This window comes from Lithobates pipiens, unplaced genomic scaffold (assembly GCF_037356315.1).
Source record: "Lithobates pipiens isolate NorthernLeopardFrog02 unplaced genomic scaffold, aLitPip1_a1.2 Scaffold_30, whole genome shotgun sequence".
Classification (NCBI taxonomy): Eukaryota; Metazoa; Chordata; class Amphibia; order Anura; family Ranidae; genus Lithobates; species Lithobates pipiens.
The window spans coordinates 11,166,653-11,193,077 of NW_027507791.1; the positions used below are offsets into that span (position 1 = coordinate 11,166,653).

Below are 26,425 nucleotides of genomic sequence, written 5' to 3' on the forward strand. Positions count from 1 at the left end.
CTTCACCAATGAAAAACATACACTAGCGCTCCTTACCTACTTATCTCATGAATAACATAGGCAAGTTCTCTTTACTTCTCCCATTAAAATGGGCAGGTTCCCTTTCTCTCTCTTATGCCTCATACACACGATCTCACTTTCCGCCCACAAAATCGTGGAATTTTGATCCAAAGGGCGTTGGTTCAAGCTTGTCTTGAATACACATGTTCACACAAATTTTGGCCAACAATTCCGAACGTAGTGACGTACTATGTGGTTTTTCAGCTCTTTAGTGCCACCCTTTGGGCTCCTTCTGCTAATTTAGTGTTAGTAGAAGTTTGGTGAGTGTTGATTTGCGCTTTTCTTTTCGCATTTTTCATTTAGTGATTTTCAGTTTGCGCTTTTTATTTCATGCTTTTCTGAACGGCCATTCGTCAACCAGACATGTTGCGGAATCGGAGATAAGGTGTTCTTTATTATTGGCCTTGGAGTTATTGTCTTGACATAATTTTTTTGGTTGAATAATGATTTGATTTGTTCTATTTTCTATATTTTTGGATGCATAGAATGCACTTTTTGGTTAAATTCTATTGGCGGATAGCATGTCTAATTGTATGTGTTTTCTTTTTTTAATGCGCAATAAAACAAATGTGTAGAATAATACTTGGCTATGTGTTTTACTTCAAATGACAGTTTGGGAGTAGGCAGTTACATTAAAAAAAAATACAACGTAAAATTGACAAGGGACACCAACATAGTTGTAACTTTGATCTTAAAAACTACGGGATAATGGTGGTGTGGTAACTTGCCCAAATAAAAAAAAAAAAAGCATAATAATATTATTCTTGATATCACTAGGAAAAAAAAACCTTTGAAAATTAGATTGCAATAACACCATCAGTATCACCAGCAAAGCAGCTTCATTATTATCCCATTAAAGAAGAAGAGAATTGTGCACTGCATTTGGAGATTTCATAATTTGCCACGTCACGAATGGTATTTCTCCATTACGAGCGTTAGTTTACAAGACCGATCGCTTCTGGCTGTCCTTGCTTCAGAGCATGCGTGTTTGTACTTTGGACTTTTGTCGGATGGACTTGTGTACACACGATCGTAAAATCCGACAACACACATTTGTTGGCGGAAAATTTGAAGACCTGCTAGCCGACATTTGTTGGCGGAAAGTCCAACAACAATTGTCTGCTGGAGCACACACGTGGTCGGATTTTACGCCAACAGCCTGACATCGAACATTTCCCATCAGAAAGTCCAATCGTGTGTATGGTGCTTAATGATTGACATAGACTGGTGCTATTTACCAAACTATCTCATAAATAACATAGGCAGATGCTCTTTATTGGCCTCTCCAGTAACTGGCAGATCCACATCTACAGCCACAGTCTCATCTGTTACAATGATGGAAGGTGCCTTATACCTGTTGCTCTAGCAGTATATAGAGACAGGTGCTCTTTACATTCAATGACTGGGGCAGGTACTCACCTGGTTGTTTAGTTACGGGCATAGGCAGGTTCTCTTCCACATCTGATGCAAGGTTCTCTTTACATACCTCTCCTATTATTCACATTCTTCCTCACCTGCCTCTCCTATAATGAACACGGGCAGGAGCACTACATATACAGACTCATTATCTTCATCTACAATCTAGCTGACATATTTGTACAAGTTACACAGCTAACGGCAAAGTTACACCTGGCTGTACAATGGAAGTCGTAATTTCAGGTTTGTTCTAGACCCCAAGGTCTTAAGGAACATGTAACTGCAAACTGCACACTGAGTTAGTCTTTTTCACCTGTCAATCATGTATGCCTAAGACGTCTCTTACCCTGTAACGATGTCTATACATCTGGGTGTGCACTGCATTGGGATGTTTGCCAGAAATCTGTCTAGACATAAACTCAATTCACCAAGCTTTAAAGGGTTAGTTCACCTTTACCAAAACCTGCCTATGCAGGTAAGGGGTGCATATCGATGAAATAAATGGTGCAACTTTGACAAGGTTGAATAATTCCCTTGCTATAGGTGTAGGCCATTTAGGTAACTCCTGAAACTGGATTGAAAAACTTCCAGAGGTGGCATCATCCCACCCTGCTTTGTTGCTCAGATGTTGCTAAGACACCCCAGCCAATTCAAACCCCATGATGTACGCTCACTCTTCCCTGCTGTAGTAGCTCTAAGCTCAAAGGATTAGTTTACCTTTACCAAAAAACTGTCTACGCAGTGATGAGGGTAGTCTAAAAATGAAAAACAAGCTGTGCAGCTCTGACCAGTACTGAATAATACCGTTGCTATAGGTGTAGGCCATTTATGTACCTCATGAAGCCTGACTTGAAAACTCCCAGGTTGTTGCTTTGCAAGGCCTAGCTATCACTGTTCACCTTCATTATCACAAAAGCAAGCTCTTTCTCTGATTCAAACCTCCCCACATGCTCTTTCTCTTCCCTGATGCAATAGCCCTGAGCTTAGAGTTTGAGACTTCACTCTTGCGATGGTGAAGGTAAGCAGTAATAGATAGGCCTCCCTTAGCAACAGCTTAGCAACATCCTGGGAGTTTAGGGTAAGGCTCGGTTCACACAAGGGCGACACGACTTTCAGCGCCGCGACCTGCACACGATCAGCGGCGACTTGCAAAACGACTTCTGTATAGAAGTCAATGCAAGTCGCCTGAAGTCGCCCCAAAGTAGTACAGGAACCTTTTTTCTAAGTCGGAGCGACTTGAGTCGCTCCTATTAGAACGGTTCCATAGTACAGAACGGGGCGCGACTTGTCAGGCGGCGAAGTCGCCTGAACAAGTCGCCCCTGTGTGAACCGAGCCTTAAGGTTAAGCAGATATACACTCTTGCTATGTTTTTGCACAAATAAATTTCTTCATTTGAAATTGTAAAGATTTTTTTGGGATAACGGCTAGGCCTGGAAAAAACACAAACCATCTCAGTACCATTTTATTGTTCAGCATAACAAAGATGAGAAATAAATAAAATGTTATACATAAAAAGTACATACAGTACTGGAAAATAAAAATCTGAGGTAAACGGAGATCAGCTTCAGGCACACAACATGTATATTTACATGCACACCCCAATATATATATAATATCCGTCGTATTGTACATTCTGTAAAGTGCTCATTGGTACATTGCATTTCCGGTAATATCTACACCCTGCTTTAAAGAATGGCAGGCCCAGTGCTTTTCAGCTGGAGGGAAGTGTGGAAAATATGGCGTCACCCATGGCAACCAATTAGGTGCTAGCTTTCATGGTTATGCTTCACTAGAAAATGGCTGATAAAAGCTGACTGGTTGCCAAGAATGGTCTACCTCCACACCCCCCTCAGATTTATTACACAAGGTCCAAATTCTGCTACATGAAATGCACCGATATGAACTAGTGCAAATTATATCATAACCTGAGACTTCTTAATGGGTTTTCTGCAAAAAAGGGGTGAAGCTGTGAAGAAACTGTATACAAAATGGAGGGAGCCATTGTCAAGAGAGATAGTAATTAATATGAGGGGACTAATGGAAATTAGCCAGGCTAATAAATGCTCACTCTGGCTGAACAAAATGGATTAACGACTTCCGGACCGATGCACACTGATATATGTCCTAACTTTGAAGAGGGATATCTTTGTTATGGCAGCAACTAGCTGCCATAACCCTCGTATCCTCTTCTTCCAGTTTTCGATAATAGTGGTCTCTGAGGCGGATTTGCTGCAAAATCACTTTTAATCGGCGGCGAGAGAGAGGCCCCTCCGCCACTTACTGGACACGTCGGCAGCGGCGGAGGTGATCGGATCCTTCTCGTTCCTGGGTATGAAGATGAGTGAGGGGAAGATGGCCCCCACCCATCTCCATTTCATTGCAGGGCGGAAGTGACGTCAAAACGTCACTTCCTTTCCATAGCTCTTAAAAGGCCATTTTTTTTTGAAATGACAACTTTTTTATTTTATTTATTTAATTTTAGTGTAAATATGACATCTGATGTCTTTTTGAGCCCAGATGTCAAATTTAAGAGGTCCTGTCATGCTTTTTTTCCTATTACAATGGATGATTCCATGTAATAGGAATAAAAGTGACACTTTTTTTTTTTTAACAGAACAGTGTAAAAATAAAAAGGTAAAATAAATAAGAAAAAAAATATTTTTAAACGTGCCTTGTCCCGCCAAGCTCGCGTGCAAAAGCAAATGCATATGTGAGTATTTCCCTCATATGAGAACGGTGTTTAAACCACGCATGTGAGGTATCGCTGAGATCAGTAGAGCGAGAGCAATAATTCGAGCCCCAGTCCTCATCTGTAATTCAAAACTTGCAACCTGTAGAATTTTTTAAATGTCGCCTATGGAGATTTTTTAGAGTAAAATTTTGTCGCGATTCCACAAGCAGGCGCAATTTTAATGCATGACATGTTAGGTATTAATTTATGTGACGTAACATTATCTTTCACAATATAAAAAAAAAATGAGCTAAAAGTGTATTTTTTCAAAAACAAGTGTGCTTGTAAGACCGCTGCGCAAATATGGTGTGACAAAAAGTATTGTAACGACCACCATTTTATTCTCTGGGGTGTTACAAAAAAATGTATAATGTTTGGGGGTTCTAAGTAATTTTCTAGTTTAAAAAAAAAAAGTTTTTTTTTTTAACTTGTAAACAACAAATCTCAAAAAGAGGATTGGTCCGGCTCGGTTCACACAGGACGCGGCACGACTTGCAGCGCCGCGACCTGCCGCCACCTCAGCGGCGACTTGCAAAACGACTTCTGTATAGAAGTCAATGCAAGTCGCCCGAAGTCGCCGCCAAAGTAGTACAGGAACCTTTTTTCTAAGTCGGAGCGACTCGAGTCGCTCCTATTAGAACGGTTCCGTAGTACAGAACAGGGGCGACTTGTCAGGCGGCGAAGTCGCCAGGACAAGTCGCCCCTGTGTGAACCGAGCCTTAGTGGTTAAAGCGGGAGTCCACCGGGACTCCGCGTTTTTTTTTTTTTTTTTTAAAAGCCAGCAGCTACAAATACTGCAGCTGCTGACTTTTAAATAGTGACACTTACCTGTCCAGCGCGCCCGCGATGTCGGCACCCGAAGCCGATCGCTCGCTCGTCTGACGGGTCCTGCCGCCATCTTGGGTATGGGAATCAGGAAATGGAGCCTTTCGGCTTCATTTCCCGGTTCCCTACTGCGCATGCGCGAGCCGCGCGGCGCAATCCGGACGGTCCCCGCTGCCTCTGGGAGCTGTGTGTTTCCCAGCAGGCAGCGGGGCACTTGCTGAAGGGGGCGGGCGCTTGCGGAAAGGGGCGTAACGTACGCCCCTTTCCGCAGAGAGCTAGCCCGGAAGTGGGTGCAGTTACCTGGATTATCCAGGTAACTGCACCCCCCTCCCCCCTGAAAGGTGCCGATCGTGGCACCGGAGGGGGGGGGGGGATTCCGATGAGCGGAGCTCCATTTTAGGGTGGACCTCCGCTTTAAGCCTCTTTTAGAAGTGTTCTTATTTATGATGAGGAAACTATTGACATTGAGCCAGGACCTCAAGTGAATTTACAGGCCACAGCCTCCTGAATGCTCACTCTGGCTGCACAAAATAATAGATGAAGCTACCTTTAGAAGTGTTATTATTTATCATGAGGGGGGACTATTGCCATCAAACCAGAGTCTTGAGTGAATTTACAGGCTGCAGCCTCGCGAACGCTCACTCTGGCAGCATGAAATGGAGGAAGCTATCTTAAAGAGTACTGTTGTTTATTATGAGGAGACTAATAAAATTTAGCCAGGCTCTCAAGTGAATTTACAGGCTGCAGCTTAAGGACTGCTCACCGTGACTCCTCAAAATGAAAGGAGAGTGCTATTTGTTTGTTTGAGGGAGCTAATGAAGTCAAGCCAGGCCCTCAATGAATTTACAGGCCACAGCCTCATGAATGCTCACTCTGGCTGCACAAAATGGAGGAAATCAACTTCAAGAGTGATATTGTTTAGTATGAGGGGACTAATGACATATAACTATTCTCCTAAGTTATACAGGCCACAGCCTCATGAACGTCTACTCTGGCTGTGCAAAATGAAGGAAGCCATCTCCATTATTTATTATACATCGTGCCAGGCCCTTAATGAATATACAGGTCGCAGCCTTGTGTACGCTCACTCTGACCACACAGTGGAGGAAGCCATCTTCACACGTGCTATTAGTATAAAGGGAGACTAATGAAGTTAAGGCAGGCCCTTAAGTGAATTTACAGGGCACAGCCTCATGACCGCACAAAACTGAAGAAGCCATCTTCAAAAGTGATATTATATAGTATGAGGGGACTAATGACATCGAGCCAGCGCATTTACAGGCTGCAGCCTTGTGAACACTCACAATGACTGCACAAAACTGAAAAAGCCATCTTCAACAGTGATATTATATAGTATAAGGGGACTATTGATATTGAGTCAGTGCATTTACAGGCTGCAGCCTTCTAAATGCTTACACAAAATGATCGTCATAATTATTTCTTCAGAAAAGAAAATGGCTGCCAACACAAAACCTTTGCATGTGCTTAGTGAAGGAACGCACACATTTTTGGTTTGGGACACGGTCGTTTAAAATGGTTGATTCAGACAACAAAACCCCCCTCCTCAGGTGACAGGTCCTCCATTTTCTGAAGTAAAGTTAAACTTCTTGCGCAGCTCATCCATTTTTTGGAATGCACCATTACAAAATAAACCTAGAGCCCATGATAAAACAAGCCTTATATATGAAAATGTCTGAATGAGGAACTGTCCGTGTTGCCCATAGCAACCAATGAGCTTCTTGACTAGCGACAGTTAAGGCAAATTTACTTTGGTTGCTATGGGCAATGTAGTTCCTATTTCAGGTACTATGAAACATTTGTCTAAATTGGGGACATTAACAAACACTGTTCAGTCTGAAGAGAAGACAACTTATTTTAGGACTGCATGATTTTCACTGTTTAGCTGTCTATTTTTCAGCCTGCACAAGTGTTAGAAATGTTCCCCATTATTTAGCCAATACAACTTTGTCCACTGCTGACAGGCTACCAGGAAAGAGGGCCACCATGTCAGTTGCCTTATTGCCCTTTTTGTACTCAGCCAGTGGTTTCTATAAATAAACTGTAGCCCTTTTATTTTACATAAAAAAAAAAAAAAATAAAAAAAAAGCTGTACAAAGTAAAGTTTTATCCCGAAGAATAAAAACTCAAAAATGTCTTTTGAGTGCAAAGTAAGCAGCAATTAACGAACACTGACCAGGGCACGGCAGTTTCCTCCATCCGCCTCTCTTATATCACCCACTGATACTTTCCTTCACCTTACTGCCCCGGCCTGAGCAGAGCACGGAGTCTAATCCCTGTGTAAGCTCCATGTCAGAGCTTACACAGGGCTAATGAGCTCCTTCCTTTCCCTCACATAGTGGTTTTCGGAAATTGTGATTGGCCACTCAGGCCCGTGCTCTGCTTTCTCGTGGAGAGGGAGAAGGTCACATGCTCCCCCTTACCCCGAAATACCAACAATTTTGAGGACACCAATAAAGTGGCAGGGGAGCACAATAAAAAAGTACTAGCGTGAGGGAGGTGGTTTATTAATTCCGCCTCAAACAGGGCAGCTTCCTATTAATTGCGTTGATTAAATAATGACAATGCAAGCGCGGTGGAATAACGAATATGCCGAGGAAGTCCAACGCAGTGAGAGTGACTGTCATAGAAATAATTGATATTACACCTCCCTCAGTACTGTGTCTTTGAATCAGAGAGGCAGATGAAACGGAAACTAAGGGGTGTATATATGAAAAATTAGCTGAGCTATTTGTCCTGTGAAACTGCATCTTCTTTCATTCTGTGCAGATAGGGCAAAGGCTAAAGTTATTAGACTTTTTTTTTCCAGGTCGAATGTTATTCTTCATATAGAATAGAGTGAATCAGGAAAATACCACCTTTTGGCCACTAGATGGAGTGGACTATCACGGTAGATAAGCATTTATTTCCTATGATCATCAGCGTCATCTAGTGGCCATAATGCAGTGCTTTCCTGATTCATTCTATTCTGTATTACGAATAACATTTGGCCTGGAGAGAAAATAGCCTAATAACATTTGTTTTTGACCATTTTGTACATCACAGGACGAAAAGCTCTGCAAATTTTTTTCATAACTACAATCTTTAGTGCCCTTGGCAATACAATTTGTACAATACATTTGTGGTCTACAGTGCCACCCCGTCTGCATTATTATCCAGTGTAAAAATACATTCTGCAAAAATGGAACTCCTCAATGGTCTCGTAAAGCTGCAGGAAAAGTGTGGGGGTGTTTTGCCACGGCAACCAATCAGAGGCTTTTCAAGCCTAAGATTAATGAAAAATTAAAGAAGAATTTGTTTGGCTTTTTTTGGCACTTCAGCTTTAAAGTATATCAAAAGCCAAAGCTGTTTTTTATAGTTTTGGATAAAGCGTGAAAGGGTGAGAATCTCTGTCGGGCTTTTATTGCTGTCTGTTTACATTTATCCCCTTAATTTTGCCCGGGATGATCATTGTCTCTTGGATTTGAAAGTACATCATTTTTATCGATACAGGAAGTGAGGGGGGAACCCTTCAATAAGGACACCTCTTCTCTCATTCTCAATTCCTGTTGTGTCTGCTGGACAGGAAGTGAGGAAAATCCTCCCCAACAGGACACAGACAGCAAAAAAAAACGTCAAGGGGTTCTCACCACTCATTACTCTATCCAAAACCAAAGATGACCATATATGTTACAAATTGGACCATCCAATCTCATTACAATCAACTTCAGATTTACTAAAGCTATGTAATATCAGGACCTACCTAATCTACCCAATCTGTCTCCAATCAAGTGGACTACATAGTTGTTGGTAGAGCTAAAAGAGATTGTACAATCAGATTTTATTGTGTGTGGTGAGTCTTACAGACTGCTGACACTTGTAGTTCTACAGAAGCTCCAAAGATATCAGGCCTCTCAAAAGTTGGTGGAACTACAAGTCTCAGCATGGCTTGAAGACTTGGAGCATGGGCAGCTTACCTTTGTACTAATGCAATATTACCACCATTGAAATCATGACGAAGATGAAAATGTGAGGCCAGGCTGATACCTGTATTTCTGTTAAAAAAAAAAAAGATTAAAAGGTAACCTCACAAAGCAAAATACTTGAGTCAGAAGCTTCTGATGGAAGCTGCTATTTAATGTAATAGTTTCATATTGTCACTGCCCAAGGACTAGTAGGTCGGGGGTTGACAGCTTCCATCAGCGGCTTCTCACACAGGTGTTTTGCTTTTTTTTTTAAAGGAAAGTATGTCATTAGTGTTAAATAACAATGTAAAAGAATACGACGCGGGTAATATCAACACCGTCCACGTAAGTGGTTGCTGCATGCGCAGTCCAGGCACATGTCCACTGCAAGGTTTCTATTTTGGGATTTGCTTTTTTAAGGCCAGAGGTCTCAGAAAATCGGGCAGGGGCAGCTCCTCCAGGGCCTCGGGGAATCTGTTCGCTGGCAGGGACCTGAGCAGGCTCTGCATTGATATGGTGAAGAGGTTGGGGGGAGAGGCACCAGTTAACCAGGCGTACAGCTCCTGGCCCAGTGCCTCCCTCCAGGCATCGTGGTCCTCCTGCAATCTGTGGCGGGTGATAGGGGGTAGCCCCCTGGGCATGTAGAGAAGGAGCGAGTCCAGGCACAGCCGCTTGAGACGCATGTCCTGCGGGCTGCTGCTGATGAGCTGCAACAGGTAGTCCAAAGGGGTGTCGCCGCTGCAGTCCTTGGCGTAGGGGCAGGCGCCATGCCCCAACAGTAGGGCCAGGCACTCGGCTCTTTGCAGCTCGCAGGCCAGGTGCACAGGGGTCTTGCCCATCTCCACCCGCTGGCACCCGTGCCTGTTGAGGTAGGCAGCTCGGTTGGAGGGGGGAAAAGTCCGCAGGGTGAGCAGGATCTCACGGAGGATCTGCGCCCGGTCGTAGCGTACGGCCATGCTGAGATGGGGAGCCGCTGACTGGCAGCAGCTGAAGCTTTTGCTGGGCACGTCCAGGGCATCATGGGGGAAGTGGCTGAGCAGGTAACGGGCATAGGCCAAATGGTCGTGGACCAGTGCATAGAGCAGAGCTTCGGAGGGGGTGTAGGAGCTGACCCGGCCACCCTCCTCCCAGTGTAGGGCCTCCATCAGACGCATGTCCTCCAGCACCCAGACTGGCAGCAGGTCCCGCACCGCCTGGTAGAAGGCAAACGATGTCCTCTTGCATTGTTTCTGCGACTGGTAGTCAGAGGGATTGCTGGAAGGCACCCAACGCACACTGCCCGGCATATCCACGTCTGGGGCTCTGGCTGCAGGGGGAACACATCAGTGGACACAGGGGGTGCTCCTCCTAAAATGTCAATGGACAGTTGAGTGAAATAACAGAAATATTGGCGCTGTCCACATACATTAATACTGCATACACACAAAGCATAATAACACTGCATGCATAGGTATACACTAAATACAAATAATGTTTATACTAATGACAGCTTGAGTATATACACAAGAACAGGATATACCAGAAAACACAGAAGGTATATACTATATAAACACTCTGTATACCAAATAGTGTGCAAAAAACCCTGAAAAGAAGGAAGGGTCATGATATATATATATATATATATATATATATATATATATATATATATATATACGGTACACAGTGGGGAAAATAATGATTTGATCTCCTGCAGATTTTGTAAGTTTGCCCACTTACAAAGAAATGAAGGGTCTATTATTTTTATCATAGGTGTATTTTAAATGATAGAAACAGAATATCAACCAGAAATCCAGAAAAAACACGATACAAATGTTCTAAATTGAGTTGTAGTTCAGTGAGTAAAATAAGTATTTGATCCCCAAGCAAAACATGACTTAGTACTTGGTGGAGAAACCCTTGTTGGCAAGCATAGAGGTCAGACATGTCTTGTAGTTGGTGACCAGGTTTGCACACATCTCAGGAGGGATTTTGGTCCACTATTCTTTTTGGATTTTCTCTAAATCCTTAATGTTTCTTAGCTGTCACTTGGCAACTCGAAGTTTGAGCTCCCTCCATAAACAATGATAGGATTAAGGTCTGGAGACTGACTAGGCCACTCCATGACATCAATATGCTTCTTCTTGGGCCACTCCTTTGTTGCCTTGGTGGTATGTTTTGGGTCATTGTCATGCTGGAAGACCCATCCATGACCCATCTTCAGTGTTCTGGCTGAGGGAAGAAGGTTCTCATCCAAGACTTTACAATACATGGCCCCTGTCCATTGGTCCCTCAATGCAGCAAAGTCAGCCTGTACCTTTAGCAGAGAAACAGCTCCGAAGCATCATGTTTCCACCTCGGTGCTTGACTGTTGGCATGGTGTTCTTAGGGTCATAGTAAGGATTTTTCTTCTTCCAAACATGGCAAGTCAAGTTAATGCCAAAGAGCTAAATTTTGGTCTCATCTAACCACAGCACTTTCTCCCAATCCTTCTCTGAATCATTTAGATGTTCATTGGCATGACTGTACATGGGCCTTCTTGAGGAGGGGGACTCGTTGGGTACAGGCCGACTTTGCCAATGGATTATTATTATACAGGATTTATATAGCGCCAACAAAATCAATACAGGAGAGATCAGAGGGGCCCGGCTCATTAGAGCTTACAATCTAGAAGGGAGGGTCAAGTGGAAACAAATAACTAATAACTGTAGGGGGGTGAGCTGATGGAGAAAACGAAAAAACAGTTGTTAGGTGTGGGTAGGGTAGGCTTCTCTGAAGAGGAGGGTTTTCAGGGATCGCATGAAAGCGAATAGAGTAGGAGATAAGTGGACAGATTGGGGTAGGGAATTCCATAGGATTGGAGATGCTTTGGAAAAGTCTTGGAGGCGAGTAAGGGAAGAGGTGACGAAGGAGCTAGAGAGCAGAAGGTCTTGAGAGGAACGAAGAGAACAAGTAGGTTGGTCCTACAATATATGGAGGGAGCTGAAACTTCAAGTTGTGAAGCGACAGCCGAGAAACCTTATTTAGAGATTTAGAGAAGATCTGTAAAGAAGAGTGGACCACAATGCCTCCTGAGATATGTGCCAACTACAAAAAAACGTCTTAACCTCTGTGCTTGCCAACAAGGGTGTCTCCACCAAGTACTACCATGTTTCCCTGAAAATAAGCCCGGGCCTTATATTAAATTTGGCAACAAAAGACACAGTAGGGCTTATTTTTAGGGTAGCTCTTACCATGTAATGTGATGTCTTCTCTCCCTCCCCGCCTGTCAGGAATCCCCAGTTTGAACCATGTAAAATGCTTGTAAAATCCTATAATCCACTCTATTACAGTATTATATAATGTACAATGTATGTGTTTCTGTAATATAAATATCTTCCTTTTAGCACCGTTCAGTACTTCTGTGATCCACCGGAGCTCTCTTCCACGCTCCGAGCACTGCGGCGGGGGGGGGGGGGGGGGGCAGAGGGCTGTACCAAAGGTATTTGGCACAATTATATTACAGAAACACACACATTGTACATTATATACTCCAGAAATAGAGTGGATTATAGGATTCTACAAGCATTTTAAACTGGGGCTTATTTTCAGGGTAGGGCTTATATTTGAGCTTTCCTGGAAAATAACGCTAGGTCTTATTTTCGGGGTAGGTCTTATTTTCGGGGAAACACGGTAAGTCATGTTTTGCTTGGGGATCAAATACTTATTTATACTCACTGAACTGCAAATCTATTTATAACATTTGTATTATGTGTTTTTTCTGGATTTTTGGTTGATATTGTATCTCTATCATTTAAAACAGTGGTCATCAACCTTGTCCTCAGGGCCCACTAACAGGCCAGGTTTGCAAGATAACTGAAATATATCACAGGTGATCTCATTTGCTACTCAGTAATTTCAGTATTCTAGTCTGCATCTCCCCTAAGGTAATACATACATAAAACCTGGCCTGTTAGTGGGCCCTGAGCACAGGGTTGATGACCACTGATTTAAAATACACCTATGATAAAAATTATAGACCCTTAATTTCTTTGTAAGTGGGCAAACTTACAAAATCTGCAGGGGATAAAATCATTATTTTCCCCCACTGTATATATGGCTTACACAAGCCACTGTATAGCATACACAAGGGGATGTATTTACAATAAAATTCACATAGTTGTTTCACCTATTGCATCTGCCCGTACACTTGTTCCATGCGAATGGGGCAAAATTGAATGTTCCTGTACTATATTCCCTGTAGATTAAATGTGTGGATGTGTAAAATATCACATTGCAGCCACTAGATGGTGCTGACTTTAACTGCTTAAGGACCGCCTCACGCCGATATACGTCGGCAGAATGGCACGGCTGGGCACAATCACGTACCGGTACGTGATTCTTTAAGTGCCCAGCCGTGGGTCGGGAGTGCGCCGCCAGCGACGCTCTCCTGACTCAGTCCTGAGCCCCGTGACCGTGGCTGCGGGACCAGCGGACCCGATTGCCGCTGGTGCCCCGCGATCGGGTCACAGAGCTGAAGAACGAGGAGAGGTCTGTGTAAACAAACCTCTCCCCATGATTCCTAGTGTGGCTGTCACTGATTGTCTGTTCCCTTTTATAGGGAAGGACGATCAATGATGTCACATGCCAGGCAACACCCCCTACAATAAAAAAAACACATAACGTCATACACAACACCTACACAGCCCCCTATCGGTTAACTCCTTCACTGCCAGTGTCATTTACACAGGAATCAGTGCATTTAAATAGCACTGATTGCTGTATAAATGACAATGGTCCCAAAAATGTCTGATGTGTCTGCCATAATGTCGCAGTCACAATAAAAATCACTGATCGCTGCCATTACTAGTAAAAAAAAATTAATAAAAATGCTATAAAACTATCCCCTATTTTTTAAACGCTTTAACTTTTGTGCAAACCAATCAATAATCGCTAATTGCGATTTTTTTAACCAAAAATATGTAGAAGAATACGTATCGGCCTAAACTGAGGGAAAAAAATTTTTTTTATATATTTTTGGGGGATATTTGTTATAGCAAAAAGTAAAAAAATATTGCATTTTTTTCTAAATTGTCGCTCTATTTTTGTTTATAGCGCAAAAAATAAAAACTACAGAAGTGATCAAATACCACCAAAAGAAAGCTCTATTTATGGGGGAAAAAAAGGACGCCAATTGTTTGGGAGCCACGTCGCACGACCGCACAATTGTCAGTTAAAGCGACGCAGTGCCGAATCGCAAAAAGGGGTCTTTGACTGCAGATTGGCCCGGGGCTTAAGTGGTTAACAGGAAATAAGTATGATCCTTACCTCCATCTAGTGGTCATAATGTGGTATTTTTCCTATTCAAACATTTGATCTGCAGAGAGTATACCTGAGAACATTTGTTTGTCCCATTCATATGGAACAAATATGGTTTTATGGAAGAACAGCTGTCGTTTGTTTTTTTATAAATCCACCACAAAGTGTTTCATGCATACAACACTCCCATGTTATATATACTGATTAACATGTATGCAAACTCTAACAGTCAACTTCCCTTTTGTTCTTATAAATACCCCATAGAAAGCATTTTGTTATATCTGTTCGAGTAAAAAAAAACACCCTTTTGCTCCTGTTAGAATTTCAGAGCTCTCCTGTGCAGGCTTCCTGTGTTATCTCAATGAATCCATTAAGCCCTCCTAGTTCTCATCTCAGATTACAGAATAATAAGGCTTGGTGTGCATCGCTATGTTGGAGGAAAGGCCGTAAGCACACGACACTGCATGCTACAGTCATAGGGCCTGTTTCACACATAAACATGCATTTAAAATGCATGAAAATGCAAAAAAAAAAAAAATGGATGTGCGCTGCCTTCCATTGGCGTACATTTTTTTTGTGTGTTGATGCACGTTGGCATGCATTTTTATGAGCATGAAATTGCTATGGTTCCTTGTAAGGGACAAAAAAATAAATACAATTTTAACCACTTGCTGTTCGCCCCATAGCAGCTTTACTGCTACACGGCAGCAGCCGTATATAAACGTGATCCAGCTTTTCTGGGTAGGGGGCGGGCATGCACACTACCAGCACCTGACTCCTGCTGTGATTATAAACAGTGGGTGCCACGGACTCGATGTCTGCTGGCATCTGCCGATCATTCCTTGCAAAGGCAGAATGGCAGTCTGTATGTAAACAAGGCAGATTTCCATTCTGACAGGAGGGAAGGCATGGATTCTGTGTTCCTGCAAAGCATGGGCATGGATCCATGCCTTCCCCTACTAAAAGCACCTCCCATAGTACACAGAAACACTGGCTAGGCACACAGTTAACTCTTTGATCGCAACTGTTAATCCCTTCCCAGCCAGTGTCATTGATACAGTGACAGTACTTCTGATGGTCGGGGGACCACCAACACCCACCCCCCCACGGGCGGCTTCCATCACATCTCACCCCCCTCTGCATCATGGTGGCATCCGCTGTGCATCTCCCCCCTCCTCCTCCTAAGTGTCCAATAGGATCGCCTGTCCTTTTTTAGCCAATCGGGTAATGGGTCTCAAGACCGGCTTCCCTGGCCGAGAGGAGGATCAGTGTCACAATAGTGAATTTTTATTTTTCTATTGTCACACAACTCAGGGGGTCCAGTGCTCTGCCCCCCGAGCCCACCTTTTTTTGAAGCCTATTAGAGCCTCTGGCTCTGATCACATGCTTAAAAAAAAAAAAAAAACCCATTGTAATCCATGCATCCGGCGCCCTGCATGTAGATTAGGGAGCTAGACACATGGATAGTGAGGCCCCGTGCGCCCCTAATGGATGGGCCACCACTGGCAGATAGTAAAAAAATATATATATATATAATTGTCGGTCTTTTTTTGTTTATAGCACATACAAATTTAAAAAAGCAGAGGTTATCAAATACCGCCAAAAGAACGGTCCATATTTTTAGCACTGATCACCAGTCCCCAAAAAGTATCAATTCGTGTCAGAATTTCCGTAGCAATATCGCAGTCCCGCTATAAGATGCTGTTCGCCACCATTACTAGTAAAAAAAAGAAAAATTTAAAATATCCCCCTTTTGTAGAAGCTATAACTTTTGCGCAAACCAATCAATATACGCTTATTGACATTTTTCTTAGCAAAAATATGTAGCAGAATACATATTTTTATCGTGACTGAGACATTGCGGCGGACAGATCGGACACTTTTGACACTATTTTGGGATCAGTGACAATTTTACAGCAATCAGAGCTAAAAATAGCAGAGTGAGAGGTTATAGCCAGTAGGACCGCCCCCTGGGCGGTACTGTGCAGTTTTGCTGTTTTCACATGTTCTGCCTAGTCCTCTCCTGAAGGTGGCAATATAACCCTAAGGTCAAGATTAAAGGTGCTGTGTCCGTCAATGAACGAAAGAGAAATAGCCACTATTTACTATAGAAATATCACTGGCAGGGAAGGGGTTAACACTAGGGAGCGATCAAATGGTTAAGTGTGTTCCCTGGGAGTGTTCCAACTGTACGGGGGATGGGAGTGACTAGGGGAGGAGACCGATTGGTGTTCATACTTAGTATAAACACACGATCGGTCTCCCTTCCCCTGAGAGAACTGGCTCGTACTGTCTCAATGCGATTGCAGGTGCCCGGTGGACATCTCGAACCACCAGGCACGCGCATCGGCTCCGGGGACACGTGGCGGGCACGTGCACGCACCTGCTACGACGTTTTAAAGGATCGACGTACAGCTATGGAAATTATAACTGCGACGGCTGGTCGTCTAGCGGTTAAGGTGTGTGCGTTACCACAACGAACACCGGCGGTTAGGTGTATCTATGTTGTGGAAAAAAGGATGGGGGGGGAGGGGTTCAGTCGTTTATCGGAAGAAAACTGGGCAGGTTTGACCACAAAAATGTGCAGACTGTCAGCACACAAAAGGAGTACATTCCTGGGAGATCGACACATTATATTTCTGTATTTGAAGGGCATTTAGGGCCAGTTCACACCGTAAATTCTGCGTTCCAGATGCAAGTTTTTTACACATTACGGTGCGTTTTTGGATGCACCCCCTCTTTTTTTTTTTCTTTACTTCAACTGAGGATATGTGCATTTTTAAATTGTTTTGCCACATTCCATGCAGAAAAAAATGCGAAACATTCTACGTTTAGCCCCCACACACACCGGTGCGACTTGTCATGAGATTTGACAGTTTAAAAATCGCATGACAAGTTGCATCCTATTCATGCCTATGGAACCGTTCACAGATTTGAAAAAGGTCCCTGCTCTATTTTTTGCGATTTCAAGTGCGACTTGCATAGACATCTGTGCATGAAGTCGCACAGATGTTGGCAAACCGCACATGAAATGGCATTGACCGTCGACTTTGAAATCGCGCTGAAGTAGTATAAAAACAATAAACACCCAGACTGGAACAAAAAAATACACTATTAATAATAATAATAATAATAATAATATTAATTTTGTGTTGGGTTGTTTAGTCGTTTATTATTATTTTATTTTTGTAAGGGTTAAAGTTAAGGGTTAATTATTTATTTATTGTTAAAGAGGAAGTAAACCCTTCCAAACAACTTGGACCTACAGGTAAGCCTAGATTATGGCTTACCTGTAGGTCCAAGCAATATCTCCTAAACCTATATGGTTTAGGAGATATTTGCCCGAAAATGGGCACCGCTGTCTACGGCGCATGCGCCATAGATAGCGGCGCGCAGGCGCACTAAATGCGGCAAATCCATGAATGGATTTGCCTAATTTGTCGACTCCCGTGCGCATGCGCGGGAGTGACGTCATCGCGGCTTCGCCGAGTGGCAGCGGCGGAGCTGCGAGACGCGACTCCCGTGCGCATGCGCGGGAGTGACGTCATCGCGGCTTCGCCGCTGTGATTCGTCGGAGCTGCGAGACGCCACCAGCAACATGGATGCGGCGGACTACAGGGATCAGCGGCGACTTCGCTGGCTCCTGTGTCAGGTAAGTGACACATAATGAGCTACTATGCGATGCATAGTAGTCCATTATGCTTTACCTTTGCAGGGAAAAAAAGAGGAAGTAAACCCATCAGGGTTTACTTCCTCTTTAAACAGTATTCATTTATTGAATTTTTTTTTTATTTATTTGTGTATTTATTTTACATTTATTTATTATTATTCGTATAATCATACAGTTTGTATAGGCAAAATCGCTTTTGCACCAGAATGGTGCAGGACCCTTTTTTTGGTCCACACTAGAGCTGCACGATTAATCGTTAAAAAGATCACGATCTTGATTCAACCCCCACCTCACAATCCTAATCAGCCATTTCTGCGATTCTATATAAACAGTGCAGAACCTAGTTGTCAAAAAAAAAAGCCGGCAAATTTTTATCAACATTCCTCAGCACTGAGAGAAATAGAGAAGAGAATAGATACAATTATTTTATAATTAGATCAAAGGGATGAACTTCGGTCTGTAAATGAGGTCAGTTTAACCACTTATAGACTAAACCTTTTTAAAACTTTCTCTGATATTTGTTGTTGGTTACAAGTTAAAATTTGTATTTTTCTTGCTAGAAAATTACTCAGAACCCCCACACAAACAATATGTATATATATATATATATATATATATATATATATATATATATATATATATATATATATATATATATATATTTAGCAGAGACCCTAGGGAATAATGGAAATGGTGTTAACAAGCATGCGATCCGATTCCTGTACAAGTCAGATGCAATGCGGGAACCGACACAGAAATCGTGCTGGTTCTTGCAACGCACCAGTGTGAACCGAGACTAAATCCTGTATAATAATAATATATTTTTTGTATTATTTGGTTGATTTGCTAGTTCCGTCTAGTGTTCTCTAAAGATGTTACATTGTATCTCTTACGACAAGGAAGTATGGTATGCATTTCCCGTGCTCCTCAGCCCCATCTAGTGGTCATAACATTCCTGAAACTTAAAGTGGATCTCGACTATCCCCACCCCATTTTTTTCCAAATTTTTCTGTGGGCCATAACCATTTCAGACACCCTCCCCCAACGCCCAGCAGATCGAGCAAAATTCTGCCCCTGCTGGGTTACTTCTGTATTAAAGCGCCCCCACTCTGGATGAAGGAGCACAAGGGGCACAGCAGGCAGCAGCATTGTCAGGCTGGCAGGGGGAGAGGGGGAGTGTTAGAAGGATTAGCAAATTTAGATACACTAACAAACGGAAGCCAAACTCCAGTTCACACTTTATAATCAGTTACAGCAAACTGCCCCCCCCCCCACTGGGCTAAAGGTTTTGATAAAACTGATCATTGTTGGCACCCCCTTGCCAGTGTTGAATGGTTTGTCTCATCCCTGTAACTGCTACATTCTGCTGGAGAGCTTGTTCTTTTGAAAAACAACAGACTTATTGGCCAGATCATCAGATTAAAATAGAAGAAAGGAAGCCTTAAAAAGGAAACAAATGCAGCCACCACAGCTAGGAACTGGTAAAAAAAAGGTTGGTTATTGGGTTTAATACAGTTTTTTTTTTTTATAAATTAGGTTTTTTTTATTATTATTCTAAAATATATAATATATATATTTTAATAAATTAATAAGTTCTTCTTTAAGAAGTCACATATGGTTGGAGTGTACAGCTTGTATAACAGTGTAAATTTGCCGTCCCCTCAAAATAACTCAACACACAGCCATTAATGTCTTAACCGCTAGCAACAAAAGTGAGTACACCCCTAAGTAAAAATGTCAGAAATTGGGCCCAATTAGCCATTTTCCCTCCCCGCTGTCATGTGACTTGTTCATGTTACGAGGTTTCAGGTGTGAATGGGGAGCAGGTTTGTTAAATTTGGTGTTATCGCTCTCACTCTCTCATACCGGTCACTGAAAATTCAACCTGGCACCTCATGGCAAAGAACTCTCTGAGGATCTGAAAAAATAATTGTTGCTCTACATAAATATGGCCTAGATCAGTTATGGCGAACCTTGGCACCCCGGATGTTTTGAAACTACATTTCCCATGATGCTCCACTACACTGCAGAGTGCATGAGCATCATGGGAAATGTAGTTCCAAAACATCTGGGATGCCAAGGTTCACCATCACTGGCCTAGGCTATAAGAAGATTGCCAAGACTCTGAAATTGAGCTGCAGCACGGTGGCCAAGACCATACAGCGATTTAACAAGACAGGTTCCACTCAGAACAGGGAGCAACGGTTTTCATGAAGCTTGATTTGAGAGGGGCTTACTCATGAGGATTAAGGAGGGTGACGAGTGGAAAACTGCGTTTAATACCAGAACAGGCCATTATGAGTACCTCGTAATGCCATTTGGCCTTTGTAACGCTCTGGCAGTTTTCCAGGAATTTAGATTTGTTGCAGTTATGTGTGGTGGTTTATCTCCATGTTATCCTCATATTTTCAAAGTCCCTGGAGAGCCACCACACAGATGTCTGTCGTGTGCTTCAGAAACTAAGAGAGAACAATCTCTATTGTAAACTGGAGAAGTGCAAGTTCCATCGTGAACAGGTTATATTCCTGAGTTATGCAATTTCCACTGCTGGTTTTTCGATGGACCCAGAGAAACTTTCAGCAGTCCTACAGTAGCCCGACCCGTGGCTTTACTTCCTCTGCAGCGTTTCCTGGGCTTCGTCAACTATTATCGGAAGTTTATTCGTAACTTCTCGTCTCTGGTCAAGCCCCTGACTGATATGACCAGAAAGGACGGTAGCCAACAGGGTTGTTCTCCAGAGTCCATTAAGACCTTTGAGTCTCAAGGCTGCCTTTGTTTCTGCTCCTGTCTTGGCACATCCTGATCCTACGTTACCTTTTATCCTTGAGGTTGATGGATTTGCTGCCCTTCTGTCTCAACCTCCTACCTCTGAGAGAGCTATGCATCCTTGTGGCTACTTTTCCAAGAAATGGTCACCTGTGGAGTGCAATTACAAGATTGGGGACAGAGCTGTTAGCGATCATTTTAGCCCTGAAAGAATGGAGACATCTCCTCGATAGGTATCACTGTGCCGATTCTCATTGTTTCTGATCATAGGTATCTCACATTCTTGTCTGAGGCTAAGCACCTCTCTCCCAGAAGAGCGCGATTGGCTCTTTTCTTATCACGTTTCAATTACATTCCTGAAATCCAGTCCTGCCTACTTAAGCCATCGAGCCCAGATGATCTCTGCCTTCTCTAACATCACAGAGACTTTCTCCAGAACTCCTGTTAAAGACTTGCTTGGCTGACATTCCTTCTGGCTCCAGATCCTGCTTTCTGTTCCAGTATGCTGATTCCTGGCTTTCTGGCTTGTCTGACTATCCGTTTCGGTTACCGAACTTTGGCTATGTTTTGACTATGTTTGTTCTATTTATTTTTATTATTAAACAAGTGTGATTTAAGGCTCGGTTCACACAGGGGGCAACACGAGGCGACACGACTTGCCGTGCCGCGACCTGACAAGTCACCCCCGTTCTGTACTACGGAACCGTTCTAAGAGGAGCGACTCGAGTCGCTCCGACTTAGAAAAAAGGTTCCTGTACTACTTTTGGGCGACCTCGGGGCGACTTGCATTGACTTCTATACAGAAGTCATTTGCAAGTCGCTGCTGAGGTCGCGGCAGGTCGCGGCGCGGCAAGTCGTGTCGCCTCGCATCGCCCCCTGTGTGAACCGAGCCTAACTGTACTTCTGTCTCGGTCTGATTCATGGTTTGTGAAGCAGAGCATGATCTCCTCCCTTCGGTGACTGGGCTGCAGGGCAGTTTTCCAACATATTAACGACCCCAAACACACCTGCAAGATGACCACTGCCTTGCTAAAGAAGCTGAGGGTAAAGATGATGGACTGGCTAAGCATGTCTCCAGAACTAAACCCTATTGGGCATCTGTGGGGCATCCTCAAATGGAAGGTGGAGGAGCGCAAGGTCTCTAACATCCACCAGCTCTGTGATGTCATCATGGAGGAGTGGAAGAGGACTTGTGAAGCTCTGGTGAACTCCATGCCCAAGAGGGTTAAGGCAGTGCTGGAAAATAATGGTGGCCACACAAAATATTGAAACTTTTGGCCCAATTTGGACATTTTCACTTAGGGGTGTACACACTTTTGTTGCCAGCGGCTTACACATTAATGGCTGTGTGTTGAGTTATTTTGAGAGGACAGCAAATTTACACTGGTATACAAGCTGTACACTCACTACTTTACATTGTAGCAAAGTGTCATTTCTTCAGTGTTGTCACATGAAAAGATACAATAAAATATTTACAAAAATGTAAGGGGTGTACTCACTTTTGTGAGACACTGTAAATGTGCATTTAACCCTTGCAGTGCATGGGGCAGCCCCACTCCAAGGGATCCATTGTTCTTTTCCTGGAGCTGGGCTTTAAAAAAGAGTCCAATGAGTTGTGACATTGCTACTAGATCCTTCTGCTTATGTTATAGGAGTGTGAATGGGGCCCACTGCCTTCCATCAGGAGGTTAGAGCCCTGCCAGGCACTGCATGGATCTACAGATCGCCTGGTCAAGGCACTACATGGATCTACAGATCACCAGGTCAGGGCACTGCATGGATCTACAGATCACCTGGTCAGGGCACTGCATGGATCTACAGAACGCCTGGTCAGGGCACTGCATGGATCTGCAGATCGCCTGGTCAGGGCACTGCATGGATCTACAGATCGCCTGGTCAGGGCACTGCATGGATCTACAGATCGCCTGGTCAGGGCACTGCATGGTTCTACAGAACACCTGGTCAGGGCACTGCATGGATCTACAGATCGCCTGGTCATGGCACTGCATGGATCTACAGATCGCCTGGTCAGGGCACTGCATGGATTTACAGATCGCCAGGTCAGGGCACTGCATGGATCTACAGATCGCCTGGTCAGGGCACTGCATGGTTCTACAGAACGCCTGGTCAGGGCACTGCATGGATCTACAGATCGCCTGGTCAGGGCACTGCATGGTTCTACAGAACGCCTGGTCAGGGCACTGCATGGAGCTACAGATCGCCTGGTCAGGGCACTGCATGGATCTCGCCTGGTCATGGCACTGCATGGATCGACAGATCGCCTGGTCAGGGCACTGCATGGATCTACAGATCGCCTGGTCAGGGCACTGCATGGATCTACAGATTGCCTGGTCAGGGCACTGCATGGATCTACAGATTGCCTGGTCATGGCACTGCATGGATCGACAGATCGCCTGGTCAGGGCACTGCATGGATCTACAGATCGCCTGGTCAGGGCATTGCATGGATCTACAGATTGCCTGGTCAGGGCACTGCATGGATCTACAGATTGCCTGGTCAGGGCACTGCATGGATATACAGATCGCCAGGTCAGGGCACTGCATGGATCTACAGATCGCCTGGTCAGGGCACTGCATGGTTCTACAGATGGCCTGGTCAGAGCACTGCATGGATCTACAGATCGCCTGGTCGGGGCACTGCATGTATCTACAGATCGCCTGGTCAGGGCACTGCATTGATCTACAGATCGCCTGGTCAGTGCACTGCATGGATCTACAGATCGCCTGGTCAGGGCACTGCATGGATCTACAGATCCCTGGTCAGTGCACTGCATTGTTCTATAGAACACCTGATCAGGGCACTGCATGGATCTACAGATCGCCTGGTCAGGGCACTGCATGGTTCTACAGAACACCTGGTCAGGGCACTGCATGGATCTACAGATCGCCTGGTCATGGCACTGCATGGATCTACAGATCGCCTGGTCAGGGCACTGCATGGATTTACAGATCGCCAGGTCAGGGCACTGCATGGATCTACAGATCGCCTGGTCAGGGCACTGCATGGTTCTACAGAACGCCTGGTCAGGGAACTGCATGGATCTACAGATCGCCTGGTCAGGGCACTGCATGGTTCTACAGAACGCCTGGTCAGGGCACTGCATGGAGCTACAGATCGCCTGGTCAGGGCACTGCATGGATCTCGCCTGGTCATGGCACTGCATGGATCGACAGATCGCCTGGTCAGGGCACTGCATGGATCTACAGATCGCCTGGTCAGGGCACTGCATGGATCTACAGATTGCCTGGTCAGGGCACTGCATGGATCTACAGATTGCCTGGTCATGGCACTGCATGGATCGACAGATCGCCTGGTCAGGGCACTGCATGGATCTACAGATCGCCTGGTCAGGGCATTGCATGGATCTACAGATTGCCTGGTCAGGGCACTGCATGGATCTACAGATTGCCTGGTCAGGGCACTGCATGGATATACAGATCGCCAGGTCAGGGCACTGCATGGATCTACAGATCGCCTGGTCAGGGCACTGCATGGTTCTACAGATCGCCTGGTCAGAGCACTGCATGGATCTACAGATCGCCTGGTCGGGGCACTGCATGTATCTACAGATCGCCTGGTCAGGGCACTGCATTGATCTACAGATCGCCTGGTCAGTGCACTGCATGGATCTACAGATCGCCTGGTCAGGGCACTGCATGGATCTACAGATCCCTGGTCAGTGCACTGCATTGTTCTATAGAACACCTGATCAGGGCACTGCATGGATCGACAGATCGCCTGGTCAGGGCACTGCATGGATCTACAGATCGCCTGGTCAGGGCATTGCATGGATCTACAGATTGCCTGGTCAGGGCACTGCATGGATCTACAGATTGCCTGGTCAGGGCACTGCATGGATATACAGATCGCCAGGTCAGGGCACTGCATGGATCTACAGATCGCCTGGTCAGGGCACTGCATGGTTCTACAGATCGCCTGGTCAGAGCACTGCATGGATCTACAGATCACCAGGTTAGGGCACTGCTGATCTATAGATCACCTGGTCAGGGCACTGCATGGATCTACAGATCGCCAGGTCAGGGCACTGCATGGTTCTACAGAACACCTGATCAGGGCACTGCATGGATCTACAGATCGCCTGGTCAGGGCACTGCATGGATCTACAGATCACCTGGTCAGGGCACTGCGTGGATCTACAGAACACCTGGTCAGGGCACTGCATGGATCTACAGAACACCTGGTCAGGGCACTGCATGGATTTACAGATCACCAAGTCAGGGCACTGCATGGATCTACAGATTGCCTGGTCAGGGCACTGCATGGATCTACAGAACACCTGGTCAGGGCACTTCATGGATCTACAGAACACCTGGTCAGGGCACTGCATGGATTTACAGATCACCAGGTCAGGGCACTGCATGGATCTACAGATCCCCTGGTCAAGGCACTGCATTGGAGGGAATGGAGCAATGCCTGCAGATATATCCTCCATGCAGAAGGGAGCGGCAGCACGGACAGCATGCAGGCTGATCATGACACAGCACATGGGGTGGGGGTTCATATACAGCACCCAAAGGAGGATCTATAGGGCCCCCATATCAATGCACATGGGGAAGGGAGGAGGGTCCTCTCAATGCACCATCAATGATTTCTGCATTATTGGAGAGAATTCTGCAATCATCAGCATTGCAGTAGATTGGGGCCCCCAGCACTATAGAAGGGGGTGAATTAATAATTGCAGTATATGGGGCCCCCAGCACTATAGAAGGGGGTGAATTAATAATTGCAGTATATGGGGCCCCCAGCATCAGAGGGATGGAAAGGGTTTCATCTATCATTGCAGTAGATGGGCCCCCAGCGGTACAGATCCGTGGAGGAGGATGGACCTGTCATTGCAGTATGGAGGGGTTGGGGGAATTGACCTGTCATTGCAGTAGATGGGGGGCCCCTATGGGAGGGGGTGAAGCCATCCTTGCAGTCAGGGGCCCCATGTCAGGCCCGGACTCACCCGTCCTTGTCGCCACTCTCCCGGCTTCTCTCCAGCAAACCTTCTCTGTCTCCGATCGGCATTTTTATTCCCGGAGTCCTGAAGGTCGTCAGGTCCGCGGAACTGTCCGCCCGCCGCTGATTGGCCGCCTCCCGGCACGCCCGACTCTGATTGGTCCCCGGAGACGGGCGAGCCCCCTCCTTTTACATTTTTCCTCTCCGCTGTGGTGACGTCAAAGTCTGGCGAAGTTCCAAGAAAGTTGCGGCTGTTGGAAAGTGATAGCGGGGTGTCCCCGGTGTTTGTGTGTGCCAGAGGGGTCACCCCTCATCCGGGGCTTTCATCCTACAGGTTACAGCGTGACATGTCCCCATCCTGGTTATTGTAGAACTACAAGTCCCAGCACGACACGTCCCAATCCTCCTGATTATTGTAGAACTACAAGACCCAGCATGACATATCCCCCATCCTGGTTATTGTAGAATTACAAGTCCCAGCATGACATGTCCCCATCCTCCTGGTTATTGTAGAACTACAAGTCCCAGTGTGACATGTCCCTACCTCCTGGTTATTGTAGAAGTAGAACTACAAGTCCCAGCATGACATGTCCCCATCCTCCTGATTATTGTAGAACTACAACGCCCAGCATGAAACGTCCCCATTCTCCTTTTTATTGTAGAACTACAAGTCCCAGCGAGACATGTCCCCATTCTCCTCATTATTGTAGAACTACAAGTCCCAGCATGACACATCC

The 26,425-nt window shown here is 45.0% G+C and overlaps 1 protein-coding gene across 3 annotated transcripts; it reads right to left on the reverse strand.

The window, feature by feature from the left end:
• Nucleotides 1-2,926: 2,926 nt before the first annotated feature.
• On the reverse strand, nt 2,927-25,853 carry ANKRD9 (ankyrin repeat domain 9). Of its 3 annotated transcripts, none has more exons than XM_077463703.1 (2): nt 25,696-25,853; nt 2,927-10,342 (listed from the first exon to the last, which is right to left on the reverse strand). In XM_077463703.1, the coding sequence occupies exon 2, from the start codon at nt 10,279-10,281 to the stop codon at nt 9,391-9,393; it is 891 nt and encodes a 296-aa protein (XP_077319829.1). In that variant the 5' UTR covers nt 10,282-10,342; nt 25,696-25,853; the 3' UTR covers nt 2,927-9,390. The 3 variants fall into 3 exon arrangements, with proteins under 3 accessions (XP_077319829.1, XP_077319831.1, XP_077319830.1); XM_077463705.1 differs by having other exon boundaries at nt 25,610-25,710; XM_077463704.1 differs by lacking the exon at nt 25,696-25,853 and adding an exon at nt 22,205-22,326.
• Between the last annotated feature and the right edge of the window lie 572 nt (nt 25,854-26,425).